This window comes from Muntiacus reevesi, chromosome 1 (genome assembly GCF_963930625.1).
Source record: "Muntiacus reevesi chromosome 1, mMunRee1.1, whole genome shotgun sequence".
In the NCBI taxonomy this organism is placed as follows: Eukaryota; Metazoa; Chordata; class Mammalia; order Artiodactyla; family Cervidae; genus Muntiacus; species Muntiacus reevesi.
The window spans coordinates 234,699,375-234,725,093 of record NC_089249.1 but is presented as its reverse complement, the minus strand read 5'-3'; the positions used below and the strand labels follow the sequence as shown (position 1 = coordinate 234,725,093).

Genomic DNA, 25,719 nt, shown 5'->3' with positions numbered 1-25,719 from the left:
CCTTTACCCTTTTAGGACCCCTGGCTGGATGTGAAAATTAAACTAACAATGATTATTCAGAGAAGAGCATTGTTGTTTAGTTGCTAAATCACGTCTGACTCTGCAACCTCATGGACTGCAGCCCTCCAGGCTCCTCTGTACATGGGGTTTCCTGGGCAAGAATATTGGAGTGGGTTGCCATTCCTTCTCCAGGGGATCTTCCCAACCCTGGGATTGAACCCATGTCTCCTGCATTGCAGGCAGATTCTTTACTGCTGAGGCACCAGAGAAGTCCTAGAGAAAAGGATTTATTAACTGTAAGTTTTATAAGTGACATAAGAGCCTTCATAATGAAATGAAGACCTGAAGAAATGGTTAAACGTAAGTGTTTTTATTCTAGCTTTGATAAAGAGTGGGTAGTTGTGGAGAAGTATAGGACAAAGGGTATGATGAGTAAGTGTAGTAAACTGGGGGAAACTTGGCAAGCTGTGTTTGTTCAGATTCTTCTTGGTGACCCTTCATCCTGGAGATAACTATGCTTCTTTCCTCTGGGTATAGAGGAAAGGTCTGCTTCAGGGGAGGAGGCTGGGGGAAGGCCAGAGGGATCTTCCTGCTTCTGCAGTTTGGGCAGACTTCTTCAGTTTAAAATATTCTGTATGCTGAGGTGCCATATTTTGGGCTACTGTGTTCTGAACCTCATCAGCTGGTTGTTAAACACAGCTGTTATTAAATATTAAATTATATAAAAATACTACTAAACTATATTTTGAAAGGTAATAGATATTCAAAAAGCTTCCCTTCCTAATTCCATTACTACCTTTACCATGGTCTATATTCTTATAGTTGTGTCTGTAGTGTGTGGGTGATGGAAATGACACCACCCTGGTCTTTTGAAATTGACTGTGGTGGGAGTGTTTACACCGCAGAAATTGCGGCCATTAGACATCAGGTCTTGTTTTGGTTTGATTTTTAAAGTAGAGCTGTTTGTTAACCATCTGCAGCCCACGACTGGATGTGGTGGACAAGTGCAGAGACTGGCCCCAAACTAAGCGTTACCAGTTCGTCCAGAAGAACAGGAGAGAAGGCAGAGCAAATGGACAGGTGGGCAGATATGGTAGAGAGATGTTTCCTGTTACTACGTGGAAAAGGAAGCTGCATAATCACTTGAGAATGAAGCTGGGGAGGGAGTGTTGGAGGTTTGAAGAGAGAGGAGCCTGGGACACAAAGTGGATTAGAAAATTGCAGGGTTTTTGTTTTTGGTCTAAGCGCCACTGAAAAGGCTCCTTGAGGTTGGTTATAAATTTAAATAGAAGTCTGAGTGTATACTTTTTCTCCAGGCTCTCTCAGTGGTAAGGCAGTGAGTAAGTGGAGAGATGGATTTATTCAAGGTTTTGCCAGATCAGTGTGACTCTATTTGTCAGGGGTAAGTGAGAATACACAATTATAAATGTAAAAGTCACCACCTCAGAGACCTCTCTGATTCCTCCTAGCTAAAATTATGTCTCCTGTAACTTTGACCTATTATTTTGTTTCTTTTTCTATTTTGTTTGTTGTTGTTTAGTCGTTGAATCGTACCAGACTCTGCGACCCCATGAACTGCATGCCATGCAGCATGCTAGGCTTTCCTGTCCATTACTATCTCCTGGAGTTTGCTCACACTCATGTTTATTGAGTCGGTGATGCCATCCAAGGATCTATTTTACTCACTGGGTGTTAAATCATCTGGTTAACTCATCCCACATGACAGAAGGGACTATACTTTCCTTACTGCATTGGGCTTAGCACATAGTAGGTGACCAGGAATTCATATGTTAAATAAGGTATTGGATTAATGGATTCACTGGCTTGTTTTTGTAAAATCTGTACAGTCGAGTGAAGACCATTCAAAATTCTTTTTGTATCCCTTGTTTCCTCGTCCCAAGGTGTTTAACCTTTCATGTGTTTAGGAATTTCTTTATGGAGTCACACGCAGATACAGGCAATTTTTAAGTACTTGAGATGCAACCTAGAGCCTCAGAGGCAACTGCCCAGGTCCTGTGAGGAATGCAGTTGTGGCCTCTGTCACGCTGAACTGGGCAACACTGAGGAGGGTTATATTACAGTCCCTAAACTCGGAGGGAGGGTAGTTTATGTATTTATTACATCTTTTTAGTGCTGCCAGTAGCGGCTTAAGTAAGGCTCCAGGCGAGGTGATGACAAAAGCCCCAGCTGCAAGGTTCAAGACTCCCCAGCTGTGAGGTGGAAACTCGCGCTTGGCGAGGCCTTGGGGGCGTGACGAGGCCATGGGGGCGTGGCGAGGCTATGGGGGCGTGGCGAGGCCATGGGGCGTGGCGTGGCGTGGGCGAGGTGTGATCAGACCGGGGAGGGGCGGAGCCGGAGCCAGGGCGGGGCGGCGCCTCTCCTGACACCTCCTGCCGACTCCGCCCGGGGGCCCTGCACCTCCCTCGCCTGCGGCCCAGACTGGCGGAAGGGGACTGGGTAGGGAAAGGGGGCGTGCCAACTGTCTGTTTTTCCGAGTGGACAATAAAGTTTCGAAAGTTTGAAAAAGGAAGAGAAAAAAACCCCCACGCCCTTTAGGCTTCCCGGGCTTGGACGCCTGCGGCCCGGCTCAGTCGGAGCTCCAGCGGCGGTGTGCTGGCGGAGGCGTGGTCGGCGCGCCGGGATGGGGGTCACCGTGGACGTGCACGAGGTGTTCAAGTACCCCTTCGAGCAGGTGGTCGCCAGCTTCCTCCGAAAGGTACTCTGCACGCTCGGGCTCGGCCGGGGGTCGCGTTCTTCCGCGCTGCCCCCGCGGCCAGGCCGTCTGCGCTCCCGGCAGCGGCGCCCGAAGTTCCCCTCCTCCGCTCGGCTCCCCTCTGCCCGCGCGGAGGTCCCCATCCGGCTGCGGGCTTTGCCTCTGGGATGTGTCGGGCGAGGGCGGGGGTGGATTTCCTCGAAGGCACCCCCTCCAGGATGAGGGAAAGGCTCGGTGCTTGGCATCACGTTCACAACTGCCGCAGCTGGAGGGAGAGGCGCGGGGAGCCCCGGCTCTGGAGCCCCGTTGAGGTTGCACAGAGCTTGTCGATGTCTCCAGTAAATGCATCATTTACTGAGTCAAAGCTAGTGGGGGCCGTTGATGCCGCCATTCCTAGTTTACTCTGCACTGTCGTTCTACCACTTCACCCCTTTCTCTTTTGTTAACAGCTGTGGGTGGGACTTTGGGCGCCTCCATGCCTTAGTTTTGTAATCTGAAAAATGGGAAAAAAATAATAGTACCAACTTAGGATTTGTGAGGATTCAAGTGAAATACTTCCCACACAGTGCTTATCACAGTGACCGACGCTTGCCTGTTAAGTTCTTTGAAAGGTTACGGTTATTCGCGCTACTGTAACTGTGCAATCTAGGCTCAGTAGTCAGTGGTTCTCTTTATCTCAAGGGCTTTTCTTGGAACTGTGGCTTGTAACGGTAGAATAGGAAATTCTTTGAAAAATCAAGCATCCAGACCCGGGATGTGGGATCCCTGGGTTCTAGTCTTGTTCTGCTTTTAGTTAGTTCACTTGATGATGTTGGTCAAGGGTCATCTTCTCTCTGGAGGCTTCAGTTTCTTCATCTAAGATGTGTTCTATTAAAAAGAAAAAAAAAAAGCACAGCCTAAGAGTTGAGAATTAGATTTTTATTGGGCAGACTTGCTGAGGACATAAGCCTGGATATAGTCTCTCAGATAGCTCTGAGGGATTGGTCGGAAGAGGTTAGGGAGAAGCCAGAATATATGAGTTTAAACAAAGAAAAGGATAGCTGACTGTCCAAAGATTACTGCTATTGAAAGAAAACCAGACATCTCAAGTTAATGGAATTAATGCTTTTCTGTGTATGGAATAATTCAAGAGTCTGGACTCATCCTTTGATCAAATTCCTTTGATAAGCTCCTTAACTGTCTAGGGCCTTTATCCTGTTTTTCTCTGTCCTGAATCCCCTCAGGGTGCACCCTCAGAGATGGCCTCAGAGGCTGAAAGATTTATGCCGTAACATTGTTTGTTTACTGAAAGAGCAGGTGACATTCTTTGTCCACAGATGAGAGTGTTGTATCAGAAGATCTTTCTGCTTACATCTTCAGGAGATTTGTAAGAATTGTATTTTATCTTGGGCAGCCTCCACTGGCAATACTCTCTGGAAGTCTGGAGATGGGTTTTTAAATTTATTAAAAAAAAAATTATTTGACTGCATCCAGTCATAGTTGTGGCCTGCGGGATCTTTTTATTTTTAGTTGTGGCATGTGAGGTCTAGTTCCCTGACCAGAGATTGAACCCAGGGCCCCTGCATTGGGAGCCTGGAGTCTTAGCCACTGGACCGCTAGGGAAGTTCCTGGAGATGTATATTTTTTTAAAAGAGATAAGACCCGACCTCCATTAGAGGAGGTGATACTGTTGGGGGCCCAGGTCACAGAGGAGTGAGTGGGACCCTGGTTATGGTGGGGTTGCTATGGAGGCCTTTTGGGGGTGGAATGCCAGCTTTTTGACATTGTTAATTGATCTCGTATCTAGAATAGTACCTGGCACTTCATAGGTACTCAATATACATCTAATGAGTGATGAATGAGTGAACAAATAAATTATTGATTGATCTGATGTAGACTTTGCCTTAGACTAGGCTTCTGGGCCCTAAAGAGAAAAAGCCACCACCCCATTTTTTGTTAGGACTGGCAGTAACAAATGTGAGTTCTCTAATGCCACTGCTCCTTTGGAAAGCCTTTCTGGGTTGTTCCCATCACAAGGTAATCTCTGCCTTGTCAGTATTCCCTCAATGATTATCTGAGTGCCTACTATGTGCAAGGTAGCACAGCCTAGTGATTAGGGGTATGGGCTTGGATTCAGATGTGTTGAGATCCTGGCTCTCCCACTTGCTAGCTATAAGAACTTGGAAAAGTTACTTAAACTTCTCTGAACCTCAGTTTCTCCAGACAGTGGAATGGAAGTCAACCATAACCACTTCCAGAAGCTGCTGGGAGGAATAAACAGGGTAATGTAGGAAAGCACTTTCTCCCCCTACCCCTAGGAAACTAGAAAACTCCTCTCATGCAATGTCCCTTGGCATTGAGGGACACTTTGGGCCTCAGTGACCATCTTTGACAGTATTGGATAGTTCTGCATGTGTCTTTTCCCTCATTAGACTCTAATAAGCTTCCCCTGGGTAGGAAGCTTGTTAGTGGAAGGAAGCTTACCACAGAAGCACATAGCTCAGGGCCAGACTCATTTAGAGAATACTTCACAAGAGTCAGGCTTCTGGGCTAAATGCTTTTCTTGCATTCAGCAGGTGTTTAAAGACACTTTTCTTCTGGGTGGCAGGCTCTGTTCTGGGTATAGGGCCCCATAGACAGACTCTCTTCTCAGGGAGCTGATGGTCTCTAGTGGGTGTGACTAACATGAATAAATGATTAATAAGTGAACACATAACTTCAGCTGATGATGTGTGTTTGCACAGGGCAAGTACAGAGGAGTTGGGAAGTTTGGAGAGTGCCATTTGGGAAGGCTTCCTCGAGAAAGTGGCGTTTGTGATGTTATGGCCAAAGCGTGAGAGGGGTTTCCTAGTTTCCTAGGAGTAGGGGGAGAAAGTGCTTTCCTACATTACCTTGTCTTTTCCTCCCAGCAGCTTCTGGAAGTAGTTATGATTGACTTCCATTCCATTGTTTGGAGAAGCTGAGATTCAGGGAAGTTTAAGTTACTTTTCCAAGTTCTTATAGCTAGCAACTGGGAGAGCCAGGATTTCAACACATCTGAATCCAAGCCCATACCCCTAATTACTGGGCTGTGCTACCTTGCACATAGTAGGCACCCAGATAATCATTGAGGGAATACAGTGTTGCAGACTCAGCTTTGCTGTGCTCTGTATCCAGTCTCCGTTTCTTTTTGCCCACAATCTTCACTCAGGGTTTATTCATCTCTCTGGACCCCTTATGCCTGGTTTAAGGGTATAGCTTTGAAGATAAGAGGGGGAGAAAATATATTGTTTCAGTTATCTCTTTGTTGATGTTGTTCAGTCAAATATGTCCTAGTCCTACTCTTTATGACCCCATGGACTGCAGCATGCCAGGCTTCCATGTCCTTCACCATCTCTCAGAGTTTGCTCAAACTCATGTCCATCGAGTCAGTGATGTCATCCAATCATCTCATCCTCTGTCATCCCCTTCTCCTGCTGCCCTCAATCTTTCCCAGTGTCAGGGTCTCTTCTAATGAGTCAGCCCTTCTAATGAGGCGTCAGCTTCAGCATCAGTGAATATTCAGGGTTGATTTCCTTTAGATTGACTGGTCTGATCTCCTTGCTGTCCAAGGGACTCTCAAGAGTCTTCTCCAGCACCACAGTTTGAAAGCATCAATTCTTTGGTGGTCTGCCTTCTTTATGGTCCAACTCTCACATCCGTACATGACACTGGAAAAAACATAGCTTTGACAATATGCACTTTTATTGGCAAAGTGATGTCTCTGCTTTTTAATATTCTGTCTAGGTTTGTCATAGCTTTTCTTCTAAGGAGCAAGCATCTTTTAATTTCATGGCTGCAGTCATCGTTCGCAGTGATTTGGGAGCCCAAGAAAATAAATCTGTCACTGTTTGCATTTTTTCCCCATCTGATTGCCTTGAACTGATGGGACTGGATGCCATAATCTTAGTTTTTTGAATGTTGAGTTTTAAACCAGCTTTTTTACTCCTCTTTTACTTTCAAGAGGTTCTTTAGTTTCTCATTACTTTCTGCCATTAGAATGGTATCATCTGCATATCTGAGGTTGTTGATATTTCTCCTGGCAGTCTTGGTTCCAACTTGTGCTTCATCCAGCCTGGCATTTTGCATGATGTTCTCTGCATGGAAGGTAAACAAGCCCAGTGACAATATACAGCCTTGTGGTACTTCTTTCCCAATTTTGAACCAGTCAGTTGTTCCATGTCCGGTTTTAACTGTTGCTTCTTGCGATTATCTCTTGCTGTGTAACCAATCACGCTAAAATGATTTAGTGACCTAAACCAATGGTAAGCTTTTAATTCTCATGTTTCTGTGGGTTGACTGGGCTCAGGTGGGTGGTTTCTAGGTGCCTTGTGTTGTAGCTGTGGTCACTTATCTAGCTGGGTTCAGTTAAGCTCTGGAAGGATTCTTTTCTAAAATTAATTAATTATTTAGTTTGTTTTTGGTTGTGCTGGACTTTCATTGCTGGGCCCAGACTTTCTCCAGGTGCATTGATGGGCTTCTCATTTTGGTGGCTTGTCTTGTTTTGTACCACAGCTCAGAGTCTTAACCACTGGACCGCCAGGCAAGTCCTGGAAAGAATTCTTATAAAATACTTAGCAAAGTGCCTGGCATGTGGGAAATAAAGACTGAGGAGGATATTTGAAAGGTAAGGCCAGGGAAAGAGGAGGAGAACACCTGTAGAAAAGGTCTAGAGATGGGTCAGTGCAACTCTGGTGCAGTGGACACTGCACATCTAGTGTGGACACTCCGTTCTTCTCGTCGCAGAGCAGTCCTTCCAGCGATCCCTGGATGGGGCTAAGTGACTGTCTCTAGGAAGTCAGTAAATTCGTTTCCTGTGCGAATCCTCACCTTCATTTAAAGTCATGAGCTGGAAGTCAGTAGACCTAGATTCCAGTCATTGTGCTTCTTTCAATACAGGCAGTTTTGAGGTGGGCTTGGGAAAGAGTTTCCACCATTCTATACTCTGCCCTTGTACAAATTAGCAAGAGGCATCGTTGAGGTGGTTTACTCCATAAGCTCCCAGTAAATGGGACTAGTGGGAAGTATGTGGGGCTGTTAATGCAAGTTAGAAAAAAGTGCTCCTTCTTCTATGTGGTTACAGTCCTGTGCTCACTGGCCGGCTTGCCTGGAAAACCTTGTGCAGTGAGCAACATGCACAACTGTATGAGTCAAACCTACTGTCTTAATTTCTTTTATATGAAATGTTATGCTATGTACCCCACAAATCTCCCAGTATTTTTGTGAGAATCAAACATCTAACAGTTGACTAGAATTTTTTTTTTTAAGCATAAGGTAGTAAGAATGATCCTTTTGGCATAATATACTTTTCTTTCTCTTTTAGTCTTTATGTATTTTTTTTTTTTTTTATTCAAAGGAAAGTGCTTTGCAGAAGGGACAATCATCTGAGGATCTCTGGGCAGCATTTAATCTGATTTTGCACAATGGTATGTTTGAAGGCGCTACAGCAGTGAAGAAATTCTATTTTAAATGGAGTTGACTGATCTCTGGCTTTTGGTATGTTAGGGCTTGCCTTCCAAGTTATAATATCCTACTATTTTTAAAACCTTAGGAATGTTTGCTCTTCTTACACCTGCCTGATGGATACCACAGGCAATATATTAGCTACATGCTTTCAAAGGTAAGTGGCACCTTGAAAACAAACACCTCAGTACTCTTTGTTCCTGGAGTGTAATGTTTCTCAATGAACTCTTCATGGAGGAATGCTGTGAAAACCAAAATGGTTTATTCATCAGATGCTAAACTGTACTTTCTGTGAACTACAGTGTCAGTGCTCTTGACAGTGTGTTTTGGTTTGTTTCTTTGTATGACTCTCAGCTTTGTACTTCTCATCATTTACAGCTGCTTCCTTTCTTTTACTTAAAACCACCCAGAAACAGAGCATACTGTTGCCTAGGTGGATATGGCAGCTGCTAGGCTTCCCCATCTTTGAAAGCTCATGTGGGCTCTTTCATGGGCTTGCCTTGCATGGTGAACTGGATTCCTATATTTTTTTAAAAGTTTCTTTCTAAACGATATCCTAAATTTTGTCTACTTGGGATTGAAAGTTATAAAGGACTCAGAGAGCATTGATTGTGCCTGGATTTTTCTTGTTTATTCTCAAATGAAACCAGAGAAGTTACGTTTTTCCTCACCATCGAGTTGTTCAGGTTCATTGTCTGTCTGTCTTTTTTGTTTAATTGTTTGGCCATGCCATGTGGCATATGGGATCTTAATAGTTCCTGGACCAGGGATGGAACCTTTGCCCCCCTGAATCGGAAGTGTGGAGTCTCAACCACTGAACCACCAAGGAAACCCTTCAGGTTGATTTTCTTGTTATGCTATAGGCAAAAAAGAGCCATTGTGAATAGAGTGTAAGCTTCATGGATGAAGGTTTTATCATCTGTTCCTAATGTATCTCAAATATCCAAAGAGATCCTGGAACATAGTAGATAGTCAGCAAATCCTTATTGAATGAATGAGTGAAATATTCTCTTCTGGGATTTAGTCTTATGCAGTTTCAGGCTGAAGTTGGTGTGGGATTCAGTAGCATGTCCTTACTTTGGGTACTGTAACAAAATGGACAGAGTAAAATAATTTCTTTGCTTCAACACATGGCTTCAAGTTTTATTTATTCTAGCCAGGAGCCTGATGTTCTGAACAAAATGGTTTGAATGTTTTCCCTTAAACTCATAAAGGAGATTTATGAATGGCTATTTCCATTTAGAGTAGAAAGTTGATGGGGTAATTAATAATGTTTCCATTTCTGATCCTGTCTTTTCTCCATTGCAAATCTGGCACTTAAATGTGTGGAACATCTCTCTGTGCAGAGTTCCTGAAATATTTGAGGTGGACCTGCATTTCCAAAATAAGTGATCTGACAAATGATAGGCCTGGGTTAACATGTGGTTATTTATCTTTTTGTTAACATTGTGATAGTCCTTCTTCACTTTTAACTTCCTCTCCTCAATTCTATTAGAAAATTAGGCACAACAGGAAGGAGAAGTTGCAGAAAGGAAGAGCATGGGCTCTGACATCAGCTGGGGGTCCGGAAGCTTCTAGCTGTGAGTTTGGGCAAGTCAGTTCACTTTTCTATGCCTCAGTTTCCTCATCTGCAAAATAATAATAATATCTTCTGGAGTCATTGGGAGGAAGTAAGTTGGATAATGAACACAGTGCATACAGTATTCATAGTTTAATGTAGCCACGCGGTAGGTGCCACACGGTATTCCCTGCAGAGATATTTACTAACGTGGACTAATAAAGGGGAGAAAGTGAATGTTCAGTCACTCAGTCGTGTCCGACTCTTTGTGACCCCATGGACTGGAGCCCACCAGGCTCCTCTGTCCATGAAATTCTCCAGGCAAGAATACTGGAGTGGGGTTGCCATTTCCTTCTCCAGGAGATCTTCCTGACCCAAGGATTGAGCCTGGGTCTCCCACATTGCAGGCAGACTCTTTACCGAGTGAGCCACCAGGAAAGTCAGTAGTGAGCATGAATAAAGGTGCACATTTGAATTATGATTAATTTTTTAATTGGCATTTAAATAGTACCAAAGCATACTTAGTAATCACCTAGTAGAGATTATGGCTTAATCAGTGCCTGAAAGATAGGAGATTTTTAACTGTCAAAGAACTAATAGTTAAAACATTCTTTATATGTTTTCTAATAGAAATTCCCAATAGATCTGTGTATCGTTTGGCCTCTGGGAGATGAAAAGCTAAGGAAAACATAGCCCTGGCCTCAAGGAGCTCACTATTATGGGAGATAAAGGGAGATAAGTTATTTTGTAGTTTTTGTGATAAGTGCCTTCTTAAGGACATATCACAGACATACCCTATAGGGCAAGATTGATGTTTTAATTATAAATCTACAAGAGCTTTTAGAGTACAGAGTACTCTCTGCTCCAGTGCGGTGCTTTCCTTCATGCTTGTGGGCAGGAGAGTATCTGGGAGTACTCATACAAATTATGAACTGGTTAAAGCATGAGCTTGTAAGGCTTTACTAATCTAGGAATATAGGAAACATCTTCTATTAATTTTTGAAGAATCATTTAAATATATCTGGATTGCAAATGGATACTAATAGTATACTTAATATCACACCACAGTAAATTACAAGATAAAGACTGAAATCTTGAAACTAAGTTATCAAAAATATTGATTCATTTTTTAATAGCAAACCAGTAAGGTGCCCAGTGTTACATTTTACATAAAATTATTTCCTTGAATTCCTGTAACAACTCTTTGAGGTAGGGACTTTTTGTTTTTGTTTTGTTCCTTTTTCTAATTTCACAGAGGAAGAAAGGAAGGCAGACTGAGATAAAATAATTTTTCCGAGCTTCCCATAGGTGGGCTTCAACTGAGGTCTCTTGGATTCTAAAATCCTTTCTGTTTTCCAGGGTGTCTTTATTTTAATTTTGTTTATTTCTTAAGCTTCCATCAACTTACAAAATATTGCAGAACCAGAAAATTCCAGTATCCTTAACTTCCCCAAACTACTGTATAGTTTATAAAACGAGGGACTTACCACTGATATCATGTTAACTCTTATAACAGACATTATTCAAGTTTTGGCAGTTGTTTACTAATATGCTATATTTTTTCAGTACAGGATTCAGTCCTCTGCTGTGGGATCCAGGATCCCGCATTGCATTTAGCTGTGTCTTTGTCTCCTCCTCAGTTCCTTGTGCTTTCCTGAATCATGGTTGCTTTGGAACAGTACCTATCAGTTATTTTGTAGACATTGTATCTCTAAATGCGCTGGGTTCCTGTATGCCTTTAATGTTTAGGGAAGAGGATTTTCCTTTGTACAATTGTATAAACCATTCTTTTTAAGGAATTTCATTATGTCGTTGCCAGTCATTGGGACATTTTGGCATGAATGAGGGTGGCTGGCCATTGTTTAGAATCAGAACTTGTCCTACCAGGAGGGCCTTTGAGGATCACCTGGCGGTCCATCGCCCGGGGTCCACAGGTGACAGCATCATGGTCTGCAGATCCTCGCTTCTTGTCCTTTGTTCTTCCTACTTCATCCTCCTACTGAAAAGGCCAGGGAACAACCATTTGAAATGTCTGTTGACTTCACTGTGTTTAGTCTTTGATATTGACATTTTGATTAATCACTTGATCTTGGTATTTTATAATATTTTATTTTACAATCAACTGTGCTTTTCTTCTAAGATAGACTGTTGCATGTAGCTCGTAAAGGGAGTTTGGCACAGCCCACGGTGATTTCTTTGTGTAACTAAACGCCAAATCTCTTTCAGCAGCTCTAGCCCTCTGCATGCATGCATTTGGCAGCAGCCTGGGTAGCAAAGATTCCCTTAGTGCTTATAAAACTAATATGTTAACATCCCAGACTGATTTTCAGTCCCTATGGCCTTCTTTGCAGGACTAATACAGATATATCAGCTAACTGCTTCCTTGCGCTTGTGCTCTCTTGGATAATGCTGTTTGCAAGTTGGTAAACAATGGCTCCTTTGGAGGTCATTGACTTTTTTTGGTGGGAGTTTTATAAAAGGCAGGCACTGACTTCTGACTTTTTTGGGAAGTTGGCATTTTATTTAGATATTTATTAAGAAAATTGTTTTGGCTGCGCCCAGTCTTTGTTGCAGCATGTAGGCTTTCTCTAGCTGTTGCCTGCTGGCTTACTTGACTGGTGCCATGTGGGATCTTAGTCCCCCGGCGAGGGATCAAACTCATGTTCCCTGCATTGGAAGGCAGATACTTAATTTGGACCACTAGGGAAGTCCCGAAAGTTGATATTGTAATAGCTCCACTCTCTTAAGAGTAAGCTTTATGAAAGCTTATTATATTTATCCCTCATGTAAATAAAAAAGGTAAATATACCCTATCTTCATGAATCTACTCCCAGAAGTATATTGACTGTTGTTCCTGTAGTTAGATACTCTTTCTTGGCCTCTCACTCTTCATAGCTAAGTGTTTTAATGTTTTTTGTGTTTTTTAACCTCTTATTTTGCAGTTTCTGGCTTCTTGCCTTTTAATATGTAAAAAACAAATGAAAGCAAGGTATATGACAATGTAGAAGTCTATATTTCACCCTTGTTAGACTTACATACATATATTATAAGCAGTGATATTTGCAACACATTTATATCTTAAGAAAAGGGTAAGGGACTAGTTTATCTATTTTGTGAAGAAAGTAAGAATTGTAAGTAAATTCAAAATGAACTCAAATATACCTTGAAAAATCCCTTGTGTCACCCAGAAAGCAAATTTCTGTGTGGTAGTTCTTAGCCACTACAGTCTGTGGTCCACTGGATGTACCAGGTCCAAGGACGGTAGGGTTCTTGGCTGATATCTGGGTCATCAGACCACTTTGCTTCCGTGAGAGTCATTAGTGTGAAGTAGAGACCAGAGGATCCCAGGGTTGCCCTGCACATGTTCAGGCTTTATGCCATTATGGTTTTTTGTTTGTTTCTGTTTTATTTTAAAGATTTTTTTTTTTTTAATGTGAACCACTTTTTTTCAAGTCTTTATTGAATTTGTTAAAATACTGCTTCTGTTTTTTGGCGGTGAGTTATGTGGGATCTTAGTTCCCTGACCAGGGATCGAACCAGCACCCCCTGCCTTGGAGAGCGAAGTCTTCACCTTTGGACTTTCAGAGAAGTCCCATATGCCATTATGTTTTCAACATGAGACTCCTTATCTTAATGCATTTTAATAGATTTACTTGTTTTGAGGATGAAATGAGGTATAATACATATGGTGACCTCTGCTACAGCACTCTGCACTGATAGTAGATGCTCAGTAAGTCTTTGGTGTGCTCGATCATGATCTGGCTTGATCCTGTCCACTGTCCCACTGTGTTTGTAAAGGTGTCCAGAGAAACTTGCTCACCTGCTTCCTGTCTTCCCAAATTGGCATTCCTGGTGGTGACCTTCTCTGAGCAGGCTTCCCTCTCCAGGTCCCTTGTTGTCCAACTTCAGATAAATGTTTGTGAGTTAAATCATGAATGTTCAAGTTACCACAAGATAGTGTCAGATCATTTCAAGTGATGCCAGGTAGGGGGAGCCTCAGCACAATAAATCTTTAAAGCAACTTAAAATATATGCCTTTTATGTCACAGTATTTAGCTTTTGTGAATAGACCCCTGATTTCTTTTCCCATTCTTCTATGGAAGGAAACTTGAGGCTTCACATCTATTCAACTGCAAAAGTAGTTGCACAGGAAAATGACTTGAGTCTTGCAAATGAGTTTACTGAAGTGAATAGTCTAGGATTTCTTGTGTTTGACTGAGACAACTTCCATTTTACTTAGTAAGTTATAAGAATTGTCTTGTTAGTGACCCTTAAGTATTTTACCTGGAGGAGGGCATGGCTACCCACTCCAGTATTCTCGCCTGGAGAATCCCTATGGACAGAGGAGCCTGGCGGGCTACAGTCCATGGGGTCGTATAGAGTTGGACGTGACTGAAGCAACTAAGCATAAGTATTTTACAATGGCCCCTCTTCACAATTTCCCATCCTATCATCCTTTAGTCTGATTTGTTTTCTCATTATTATATTATATTTTATTTTTCTAACATGTAAATTTTCTAAGAATCTACAGTCTTGTTTTATTCCTTTATCCTTAGTGCATGGAACAGTGCCTGCATAGTCAAGAAAATTGTTAAATGAAGAATATTTTTGCTATTATTTAAATTGATACCCTTTACCTTAATAAGCAAACATTAAAGTTTATAGAAAAGCATAAATAAACCATTTGAGTTTGTTGTTCAGTCGCTCAGTCATGTCTGACTCTCTGTGACCCCACGGACTGCAGCACAACAGGCTTCGCTGTCTTCTACTATCTCCTGGAATTTGCTCAGACTCATGTCTGTTGAGTCAGTGATGCTGTCTAACCATTTCATCATCTACTGCCCCTTCTGCTTTTGCCTTCAATCTTTCCCAGCATCAGGATCTCAAAGAATCGGCTCTTCTTTGAGTTTGTAATCTTTAGAAATTTCACTGCTAATTTTGTGCAGTAATCAGAACTTGGGAAATTTTTATCAGTAGCCTTCTCTGGTGACTACATTTACAGCTTCCTTTGTAATTTAGTTCAGCCATCTTCCTGCTATTTACAGTGTATTTCTAATATTCATCAGTCAGGGTATATTGATGATTATAAGACAAAGTGTAAACTAGAATTAGAGTAGGGCAGTATTCTCATACTCTGATTTTACCTTAATGTAAAAGTTCTGATGTATACATACACACACACTTAAAAATTACCGGCATCTGTGTGAGTCTCAGATACCTTGCTAACTTCAAGGGTGTTGTGTGAGGCCCCCTTGCTGAGAAACACAATAGTTAAACCTGATCCCCTGTGATGAACATTATCTTCAAAAAACAGTGAAAGTTAAACTCCAGGAAAACAGGCATCATAATTTTGAACATTTTCCCCCCTGTGGCAAACATGAATGAATGAATAAATAAATAAATATTTAAAAAGCCATGTTGGGGAATTCCTTGGTTGTCCAGTAGTTAGAACTTGATGCTTTCAGTGCCAGGGTTGAGTTTGATCCTTGGTCAAAGAACTAAGATACTGAAAGTCTTGCAGTGTGGCCAAAGGAAAAAAAAAAAAAGTATTGTTGATTAGTTCTCAAGGTTGCAGTTGTCCGGGTGGAAGTGTGACTGACAGAGCTTACGACCTGCGGTCTGGTTTGGCTTTGAGGATGCTGAGAATGGAGCCCACTGCCCTCTTCATAAATCGGTGCCCTTGGTCCCTGAGGGGGGTAAGGTTTAGTTTCCACATCCATCCTGGAGGTCAGTGAGGTTTATCTTCTAGATGGTTCATTCATTCAGCAGATATTCACGGAGTGCCTGCTACATGCCAGGCACTGCTAGGTGGTGGGATAGAGAAGCCCTGCCCTTTCAGAGTCTGTATTCTAATCCCTTGTCTTTTGGGGCCACAGATATCTTTTAGAACGTGTGAAAGTGATGGACCCTTTTCCCTGGAAATCAGTGAGTCAACCTCTCATCCACACATACATACACACACGGGTGCCCGCGGGCACACAGCTGCTGCGGGGTCGGGGGGAACCCTGCTCACTGAATTTCCTCCACCATTTCCTGGGTTCAGAAGGCCTACAGCTCAAGCCTACCAAGCGGAGGGCTCTGTCTCCTGCCCACGCCCCCACCCGTCCGCTGCTTTGGTCTCCCCCTCAGCACCTTATGCTGCTTTGGATAAGACTTCCCTGTGATTTTCCTCTCGGATTAGATCTCCAAGGAAGCAGTGTGCCTCTGGGAACAGGACCCGAGGGGCGGCCGGCAGGCCTGGTGAGCAGCCTGCTTGTCCTATAGCTCTGAGGACTTATACCCTCCGAGTCTTTTTTTTGCATCCGAGACCTGGAAAGGGTGGGATCTCAGTGACTGAGCTGTTTGAAAATAGGTTAGGTGGGCAGGCCTTGAAGGCAAAGGAAAGTATCTGTGGCTCAATTACAGTCTTGATGCTCATTAACTAAGTGATTTTAAGCAAATTACCTAGTTTATCCAAGCCTTATTTCTCACAGGTGGAAGGGAAAAAAAACAAAACAAAACACCCCAGCATGTAACTTAAGGAATAGTTTTGAAAATTAAACTGAAATAATGTATTTAGCTGCCTAGGACAAAACTGGTAGCTATTATCAGCTCTTTTAACGTCCAAATTGTGTTTCAGGGGAATTTAATCCATAAAGTATTTATTTTGCATGTTTTTCTTTATTGAAATGCAGCTGATGCAATGCTGTGCCAGTTTCTGTTGTACTGCTCAGTGACTCAGCCATGCACATAGACACACTCATTGAGGACCTGGCACAGACTCCTGTGATTACACTCCTGTGATGCCCACCCAGCCCCCCAGGCAGTAGTAAAGGGCGACAGTGAAGGAATGCACTGCTTTTAGGCCGGGTTTAACTCTGTGGCTCTACTGCTAACCAACTGGGCAACCTTAAGTTTTCTGATTTTCTTTAGTTTCCATCTAGTTTCGAAAGACAGTGATATCCCATGACCCAGTCACAACAGTGAGGCTGATTTTAAAAAAGATCATGCAAGTAAAGTGTTTAACACAGTGCCTCGTACAAAGAATACTCCTGAGTTATTCGAGGCTGGTTCAATATTAATAGTATTATTATTGTTGCTCTTTAGTGCTCAGTCATGTCCAACTCTTTGCGACCCCATGGTCTGTCCTCGGAATTCTCAAGGCAAGAGTACTGGAGTGGGTTGCCATTCCCTTCTCCAGGGGATCTTCCTGACCCAGGGATGGAACCCTGGTCTCCCGCATTGCGGGCAGACTCTTTACCGTCTGTGCTACTAGGGAAGCCCAGTATTGTTATTAAGCTTAACCTAACCTTCCCTTCTCCACCCAGAGCTAGGATGACTCCAAAGATGGTTTCTCTAGATTTCATACAGGTACAATTGATAACAGCATCTCACTGATCTATTCTGAATTAGTAAAATTAAGACACTTGATTGCAAACTGGCCTTAGAGATTGCTTGTGTGTGTTATGTGAAGTCACTTCAATTGCATCAGACTCTGCAGCCCCGTGGACTGTAGCCCACGTGGCTCTTCTGTCCATCGGATTCTTCAGACAAGAATACTGGAATGGGTATCCATTCACTTCTCCAGGTGATCATCCCAACCCAGGGATCGAACCTGCATCTCCTGGGTCTCCTGCATTGGCAAGCAGGTTCTCTACCACTAGCGCCACCTGGGAAGCCCCAAGAGATTGCTTGTAAAAGATTTACTGTTCCTGTAATAAGTGGTTGCTATAAAGTAATTCATTTTGGCAAAAAATGAATGGTAATTTTTCTTTGTGTGTTTTTATTTAGTATCCAAACCCCATGGATAAAAATGTCATCTCTGTAAAAACTGTGGAGGAAAGAAAAGGTAAGTGTTATTGAGTTTTGTAAAGATGTGTGTCTCTGTGTGTGTGTGTGGCCTGTGATATTTTAAACAGATTATTAAAACATATAGCTCTGTATTCGAGGTGGCTGATCAGAAAGAGCACCCAGCCTTTTCAGAAGTAGAAGGCTTGTCTTTCATTCTTGTCTTTTCCATTAAGAATTGATGACAGCTGTGACAGTTAACATTTTTCAATACTTAATGTGTACCAGGTGCTTTTATTTTTATTAACTTAATCCTCAGAACGATATAATTCCTTTTTAATGAATGAAGAAACCAGGGTGTAGAGAGGTTAAGTAACTTAACTGAGGTTACATGGCTATGTCCTTTAATATATTCACATATCATTTTATGACAAAATAGGTGTGACTAATAGCATGTATATGAGATGTGACTGTAAAGTGATTGGATTGTGGAGTCAGAACTGTGCCTAACAATATGGTTCAGTATTGACTAGAGCAGGGCTTGACAAGTTATCCTTGTGTTGCCTGTTGTTGTAAATAAAGTTTCATTGGCACCCAGCTATGCCCATTTTTTTATGTGTTGCCTGTGCCTCTTTCCTTATCACAACAGAGGATTTGTAACAGAGACTGTATGGCCCACAAAACCTAACATATTTATTTACTCTCTGGCACTCTACAGAAGATGTTTATTGACCGCTGGACTGGAGTGTAGGGGTCTTTCCTGTTCTGTCCTTCACATCTCTGGTAGAAGTGTTTTCACCCTCAGTGTTTGAACTCGAGAGTTAGGCAACGAAGGAAGCTATAGTAGTGCTCATTGTCAACGTATAAACCTTTGGAGACAGCCAGGCAGCCAGGTCCGGTCTACCAGGCTCTTGAACCTCTTCTAGGAAAACATGAGATGCTGCTCTTCATTTCGTGACGCTGAGGCCTTCTCTCTGCTTGGTGAAGAGACAACTGTCTTTGCGAGGGTCTTTTCTGCATTTCCATAGCTCTATAAATACGATGAAAAAAAACGATTTTCTCAGGTACCTGCACTCATGGGAGAAAGGTTTTACATGGTATTAGAGAAGTTTGATTTCAGGTCCTGATTTCGTTCCTATCTACATGACCTAACTTCTTGGAGGCTCTATTTCTTCATCTGTCAAATGGGAAAGTAATAACAGCCTGCCTTTAGGTTGCTGAGAAGAATCAAGCGATAGAACAGCATGCATATTCCAAAGTGGTTAATTATAATTTCTGCAATCGACAGGGGTATCTTTGCCTCCAGGAGTGGCTCATCCATTTTCTCTATGTGTGCTGCAGACATTGGATGAGATGGCCAAAGGGTGCCAGTGAGCAGAGGAGATGAACCAGGTTTTCATCCTCCCAACAACTTCAGAGCATTCAGGGTGTTTGCACCAAGGTTCAGGACTGTTACAGTGTTATAGTCCAAGCTTTGAGAAACCATGAAGGAACTTGGCTGAGTCATGTAATTCACAGAGCAAAAGACAACGCTTCAGAGTTATATTTTTCTTTGATTTGCTTTCCTTTTTTTTTCAATTCAAATTTATCACATTTTTTTTTTTAAATGCCCTTAATGCTATTCTGTAAACTTTTTTCCAGAACAGAATAGTTCCAGCCACAGAGAGTCTGCTTCCCTATGACAGAAGAGTATGCCTAATGTAATTAATAATAGGTTTAAATTCATAGCCAGAAATTGGTGCTTGAAAACTCATTTGGTGCAGATGGTGACAGAATTAGATCCTCCATTGTTTTGTTAAAACATTCTTAGCTGGAGCTGAGCAGAAGGCTCATCGGCCATGGCCACTGGAGTGTTGACATTGATAGTCCAGAGCAGTGAACAATTTGTGAGTCTTTTTAAAAGTCTCATTGGAGACTTCAGAAATAGACTTTCTTATTTTATTATTTAAAAAACTTCCTTTTGGCTGTACCCTGCAGCATGTTGGACCTTAGTTCCCAGACCAGGGATCGAACCCACGCCGCCTGTGTTAGCAGGAGGAGTCATAACCACTGGACTTCTGGGGAAGTCCCCATTTGCAGTTCTTTTTTTCTTGACTTTAGAATGTGCTTCACTGGTGGCTCAGCTGGTAGACAATCTGCCTGCAATGTAGGAGACCTGGGTTTGATCCCTGGGTTGGGAAGATTCGCTTGGAGGAGAGCATGGCAATCCACTCCAGTGTTCTTGCCTGGAGAATCCCATGGACAGAGGAGCCTGGTGGGTTCACAGATATTTGGAGGGATTTGGTCCAGGAAAGTGGTCAGGGAAGCTGGGTTTTGAGCTAAAACATTTTCTTTAGGAATTCTCCATATAGAAAATTGAGGTTGATATTAAAAAGTTTATTGACATTAAAATAAGAGTACATTTCCTTCAGTTTTTTTTTTTTTTTTGAGTGTAAACATTTTCTGTTTCTAGATGTGTCAACAGGGATCATCTATAGAAAGAGGATTGCAGTCTGTCAGAATGTGGTTCCAGAAATTTTAAGGAAGGTAAACTCATTTCAAAATTTAATCAGATTTTGTGTAACACTGGGTAATTTTCAAATAGTCATGAAAAGAAATAGCATTTTCTGATGTAAAGAAGTGTTAGAAATTTCCCAGTTCTCCTGTCTCCTAGCCTTTCAAAGGAAGACATCTGCCTCCTCTCCAGCCTCAGTTTTGATAGGTGCTACCAGAGATAGTTTTTTTTTTCCTGTATGTTTTGTCTCTCTTTTGTGGAGGCTGCTTAGTGTACATAGAAATGGACTGCAATTATTTTAAAAGATACTTTGGATATTTTGCATGAAGTGACCATCTTTTCTGATCTGTCCATGGTTAGATATGACTCTTAGGTAAGAATGATCAGAAGTGGGCAGGTGGTAAATATTTCATCTGATCTTCAGTAAGGAAGAGAAAAGCTTCAGTTTCCATTTCACTGTCAGAGAGAATGGTTTTGGTAGTATAATGTTCTCAGTACCCTCTGTAAGTCTCTTTGTGTGTGTTTCTGTAAAGTGATGGTGTTGATGATGAAATCTTCATGATAGCAAATTGTTTTTTCTCTTTGAAATCCTTAAGCATTCTGATGATTGCTGGAAAAAGGTGAGTGGAAAATTTTAATCACATTGCCTTAACCATAGAGTGATTATTGACAAAAATCCTTGGAATCATTAGGGAATAAGAGGAGAACGTCTTAATGCATATTTTAAAACATGTTTCATGTGATCTTTTCAACCCAGAAGTGATTGTGTATGTGATGTAAAACCCAAGGCTCCTGCCAGGCAGCTTGCAAATTGTTTAGCTGTGCTGTATATAGAAAACATGGCAGCTTCCATCACTTTCTAAACATGGATGAAGATTGTCACTTTCTCTACTGGAAAGAAGACTGATATGACAATGAAAATGAACTTTCTTTTATTTTCCAGATAGCAGTATATTGCAGTATATGCAGCAAATTATTGCTGGCTTTTTTCACAGAGTGTGTACCCTCCCTTTGCCCTATATACACGCTTTGAATCTATTATTTAAAAAGGCATTCAACTTTGTCTTGTATCTCTATTCTTAAATAATTTAAGGACACCTCTGACTTGTACGATTCTGCCTTTGTAGTTTTCCATGTTTCCTTCACCCAAGAAAGCATACATTTCTAGATATTGGGCAGAGTTTAAAATGAAGAAAAAATTTTATCCTGCACGTGAGCCGTAAGTGGGCCCAGTTAGAATCCGTCAATTTAAGAAGGCCATAACCAGCCCTAGAGGAGACATGAGGGAGGTTGATAACCTGCTTAGTGTTTAGCAGTTAGGGAAATTGGGCCAGAGACTGTACAGCCTGCATAAATTCTAGCCCATTTGCATGTCCTCACCAGCCTTTAGTGAGGTCGTTGTGTGTTTGATTATCGGGGACTTACAGCCATTGGTGAACCATCATCCATATATCAGGATCGCTTGTCCTCTTAATTCCCCAAGATTGGAAGCAACTCTGGACAGCGTCTTGATATATTAATAGCTTGCTCTTCCTAAATTCAGAAAGCCGTTCTCCCCCTTTTGGACAGGTGAACATTTTAAAGGTGCCTAATATCCAATTAGAAGAGGAATCGTGGTGCAATCCTCAGGAAAGGAACATGGCTATAAGGAGTCACTGCCTTACGTGGACACAGTATGCATCCATGAAAGAAGAGTCTGTCTTCAGGGAAAGTATGGAAAATCCAAACTGGTAAGATCACCTGTGTGTGTGTGCGTGTGTGTGTGTGCAAGCGCGCACGCACATGTCCATTTGTGTGTGTGTAGTAGGGTTCAGGGAAGCACAAATGAGCACACATATTAAAAAGCTATGATTTTATTCTTATAACCTCTGCTTAAAACTCACATAAATTATATAGTATTGATTTTTAATCACACAAGTAGTCAATAAATAGATTTCCCTTTGGGGGGGAAAAATGACAGCTCAACTCCTTTCTGATTGTCCTGTCTAATCCTGATGCCCTTTTGCCTTCTCCAGAGGAAGTGAATGTTTTCAATGCATTGAGTATTCTTCTAGACCCTTAAGAGATAACTTTCAGTTCAGTTCAGTCCAGTCACTCAGTCGTGTCCGACTCTGCAACCCCATAAATCGCAGAACACCAGGCCTCCCGGTCCATCACTAACTCCTGGAGTTTACTCAAACTCATGTCCATCGAGTCGGTGATGCCATCCAGCCATCTCATCCTCTGTCGTCTCCTTCTCCTCCTGCCCTCAACCCCTCCCAGCATCAGGGTCTTTTCCAATGAGTCAACCCTTCGCATGAGGTGTCCAAAGTATTGGAGTTTCGGCTTCAGCTTCAATCCTTCCAATGAATACCCAGGACTGATCTCCCCTAGGATGGACTTTAGATACTCATAAAACCTATATAATATAGTTTTGTTTATCCTTTTTACATGCATGCGTTCATTCTGTTCAAATCATTGTGCACTTATCTTTTTCATTTTGTAGAATGTTTCTAAGCCTTATCCATTTGATGTCTGTAAAATCTAGATTATTCCTTTGAACTGTTGCATAATGTTCAATCCTATCATTATACTACATTCTCTTTAGCTGTTTTCCTTTTTGACAGATGTTCAGATGATTTCTAATTACTCTTGATTATAAGCAGTACTGCTCTTTATTTTAAACAGTACTATAATATTTGTGAAGTGTATGATCCTTGAATATGCTATATGGGAATGTTTCTCTGAAGGAAAATTGATTTCATTATTGAAATATAGTTGATATATAGTATTATGTTAAAGGGGAAATTTTAATTGTCAGGCTTATTGAGTTATTATTTACAAACAGTGAAGTTCTTAGCATACAGTTCAATGTTTTTTGGCAAACACACACATATACAGTTATGTAACCACTGTCACAGTCAAGCTTCAGGTAGATTTTAAAGAGCCAGGATAATTCAATGGGGACAGAGTATTCTTGCACAACTGGATATCCACCTTCAGAAGAATGAAGATGGACTTCTACCACATGTCAAACCCAAAATTAACTCAAAATGGATCAAAGACCTAAATCAAAGAGTTAAGACTATAAAACTCTTAGGAAAAAACATAGGGCTAGATCTTTGTGATCTTGAATTAGGCAGTAGTTTTTTAGTATGGCACCAAAAGCCCAAGCAACAAAAGAAAAAAAAAAGGTAAATTTGACTTCATCAAAATTAGAAACTTTTCAACTTCAGAGGACACCAAAAAGGTGAAAAGACAGTTCAGAGATTGGGAGAAAGTATTTGCAAAATCTGATAAGGGTTTCAGTTCAGTTTGTATCCAGAATATATAAAGGACTATTATAACTCAGTAATGAAAAGACAACCCACTTAGTAAATAAATGGCTAAGACATTTGAGTAGATATTTATCTAAAAAGGTATACAGATGGCCAATAAGCATATGAAAAGATATTCAGCATCTTTAGTGTTTAGGAAAATGCAAATTAAAATCACAGTGAGATACCATTTTGAGCCTAGTAGGCTGACTATAGTTAAAAAAACACAGTAACAAGTGCTGGAAAGGATGTAGAGAAATCGAAACCCACACACACTGCTGAAAGGAATGTCAGTGGTGTAGCTGCTATGGAAAATGGTTTTTCAGTGCCTCAAATAGTTAAAGAGAGTTATCACTTGACCCAGCAGATCTACACTGTATTGTCCACAAAGATTTGTAGGAATGTTCATAGCACCATTTTTCCTAATAGGCAGAATGTAGAAACAAGTCAAACATCCACCATCCGATGAATATGTAACCAAAAATGGTATATCCATACAATGGAATATTATTCAGCCATAAAAAGAAATGGAGTAATGATTCATGTTACATAAAGTTTGAACACACTATTTTCAGTGACAAAAGCCAGTTACAAAAGGTCATATATTGTTTGAGTCAGTTTATTTTAAATGTCCGCAACAGGCAGATTCATAGGGATAGAAAGTAGATTTAGTGTTTGCCATGGGCAAGGAGGATAGGAGATGGAATTTTTTTGGGGGGATGATAAAAATATTATGGAACTAGTGTTGATGATGCGTAACTCTCGAGTATACAAAAACCACTGAACTATATACCTTAAAGGGATAAACATTATGGTATATGAATTATTCCTCAATGAAAGTTATGTGACTGGTTCTCAAGGTATGCATATTTTAGGTTTATATAGATTCTGTCACCAATATGGTTTTTAAGAAATATTTATTTGGCTGAGCTGGGTCTTGGTTGCAATCTTTGTTGAGTTGTGAGGACTCTCGTAGTGATACACAGGCCTGGTTTCCCTGCGGCATGTGGATTCTTAGTTCCTTGACCAGTGTTTGAACCTGCATCCCCTGCATTGCAAGGTGGGTGCTTAACTACTGGACCACAGGGGAAGTTCCTATAACCAATATGTTAATGTGTTAATTTACACTCACATCAACAGCACGTGAAAGCTCATTTCCTGTAACATTGCCAGAACTTAACATACTTTTTAATTTTTTGCCAGTATAACGGGTGAGAGATGATTACTTCCTTTGAGGTAGGTTTACAAACAAAAACAAACTATAACAAGCACCAAATGTTAATAGTGATTATTGCTGTGAACTGATATCGGAGGATAATTTACTGCATGTTTTGCTATTCTGTATGGTTTGAATTTTTTATTCACTTATCATTTAAGGCAAGTAAAGCCTCCAAACCCAAATAACTAAAAACCAGAAGTCTAAGATCCATCTGAAACCCCATCCCTGGCGCAGATCATTTCTGCTCCCCATAATTTTGGTACTATAGTGACAATTCTAGAATGCTCCAACAGCACACTGATTGTGAATGCCAAGTCTTACTAGCATCTCAGGTGGGTTTACTCTGAACCGCCCACTAGCTTTTTTTTTTCCCTGTCAGTTTCCCCATGCCAAGAACTTCACACAAGTCATAGATGTTTGAGACTAACTATAAAAATTATAGATAAAGAATAGAGCTCCCCAACCCTTTTTTTTTTTTTTTTTTTTTAAGAAATAGTAAAAGGACAGAGTTGGCTGATTTTATGTAAAAAATACAGAAGTCTTTCATTTCATATATTAGTACCTCATTTCAGCCTCATTTTGTCAGCTCTCTGGGTTATTGAGTCTGAAAAACTTTACTAAAGCTTCATCAGTTCTTTATAAAATGAAAACTGGCCCAGATAATCCAGGGAGAATATCCTTCAGGACTTTTTTCCTTTGTGTGTTTTTAAAAATTGGTTTTTTTTTTTGAATAGTCTGATTCTGGAAAAAAATGATACACGTATCTTGTAAAAAGTACTAAGCAATTCAAGTGAAAAAGAAGCAGTTTTCATCCTCTAACAGTTGTGCCTATTTGCATAATTTTCTTCATCCAATCCTAATTGGCATTTAGATTGTTTCTGAATTTTTTGCTGTTATAAACAATGGTGTGATAAAATTGCTTTGTTGTTGTTTACTTGCTAAGTCTTGTCCAACTCTTTGCAACCCTATGGACAGTAGCCTGCCAGGCTCCTCTGTCTATGGCATTTCCAGGCAAGAATACTGGAATTGGACCACCCAAGAGCCAATAAGTTTTACGATAACCCTATATGCAAAACAGAAAAAGAGACACAGAAGTACCGAACAGACTTTTGAACTCTGTGGGAGAAGGTGAGGGTGGGATGTTTCGAAAGAACAGCATGTATATTATCTGTGGTGAAAGAGACCACCAGCCCAGGTGGGATGCATGAGTCA

The 25,719-nt window shown here is 41.3% G+C and overlaps 1 protein-coding gene across 1 annotated transcript in view; it reads left to right on the top strand.

Moving 5' to 3' along the window:
• Positions 1-2,570: 2,570 nt before the first annotated feature.
• The window catches only part of PRELID2 (PRELI domain containing 2), an 81,862-nt gene continuing 58,713 nt past the window's right edge, over positions 2,571-25,719 (top strand). The window contains exons 1-4 of the mRNA XM_065918832.1: positions 2,571-2,716; positions 17,502-17,559; positions 19,951-20,024; positions 21,562-21,722. Coding sequence (XP_065774904.1) covers positions 2,642-2,716; positions 17,502-17,559; positions 19,951-20,024; positions 21,562-21,722 — 368 coding nt within the window. The 5' untranslated portion in view covers positions 2,571-2,641. The remainder of the gene's footprint in view (positions 2,717-17,501; positions 17,560-19,950; positions 20,025-21,561; positions 21,723-25,719) is intronic.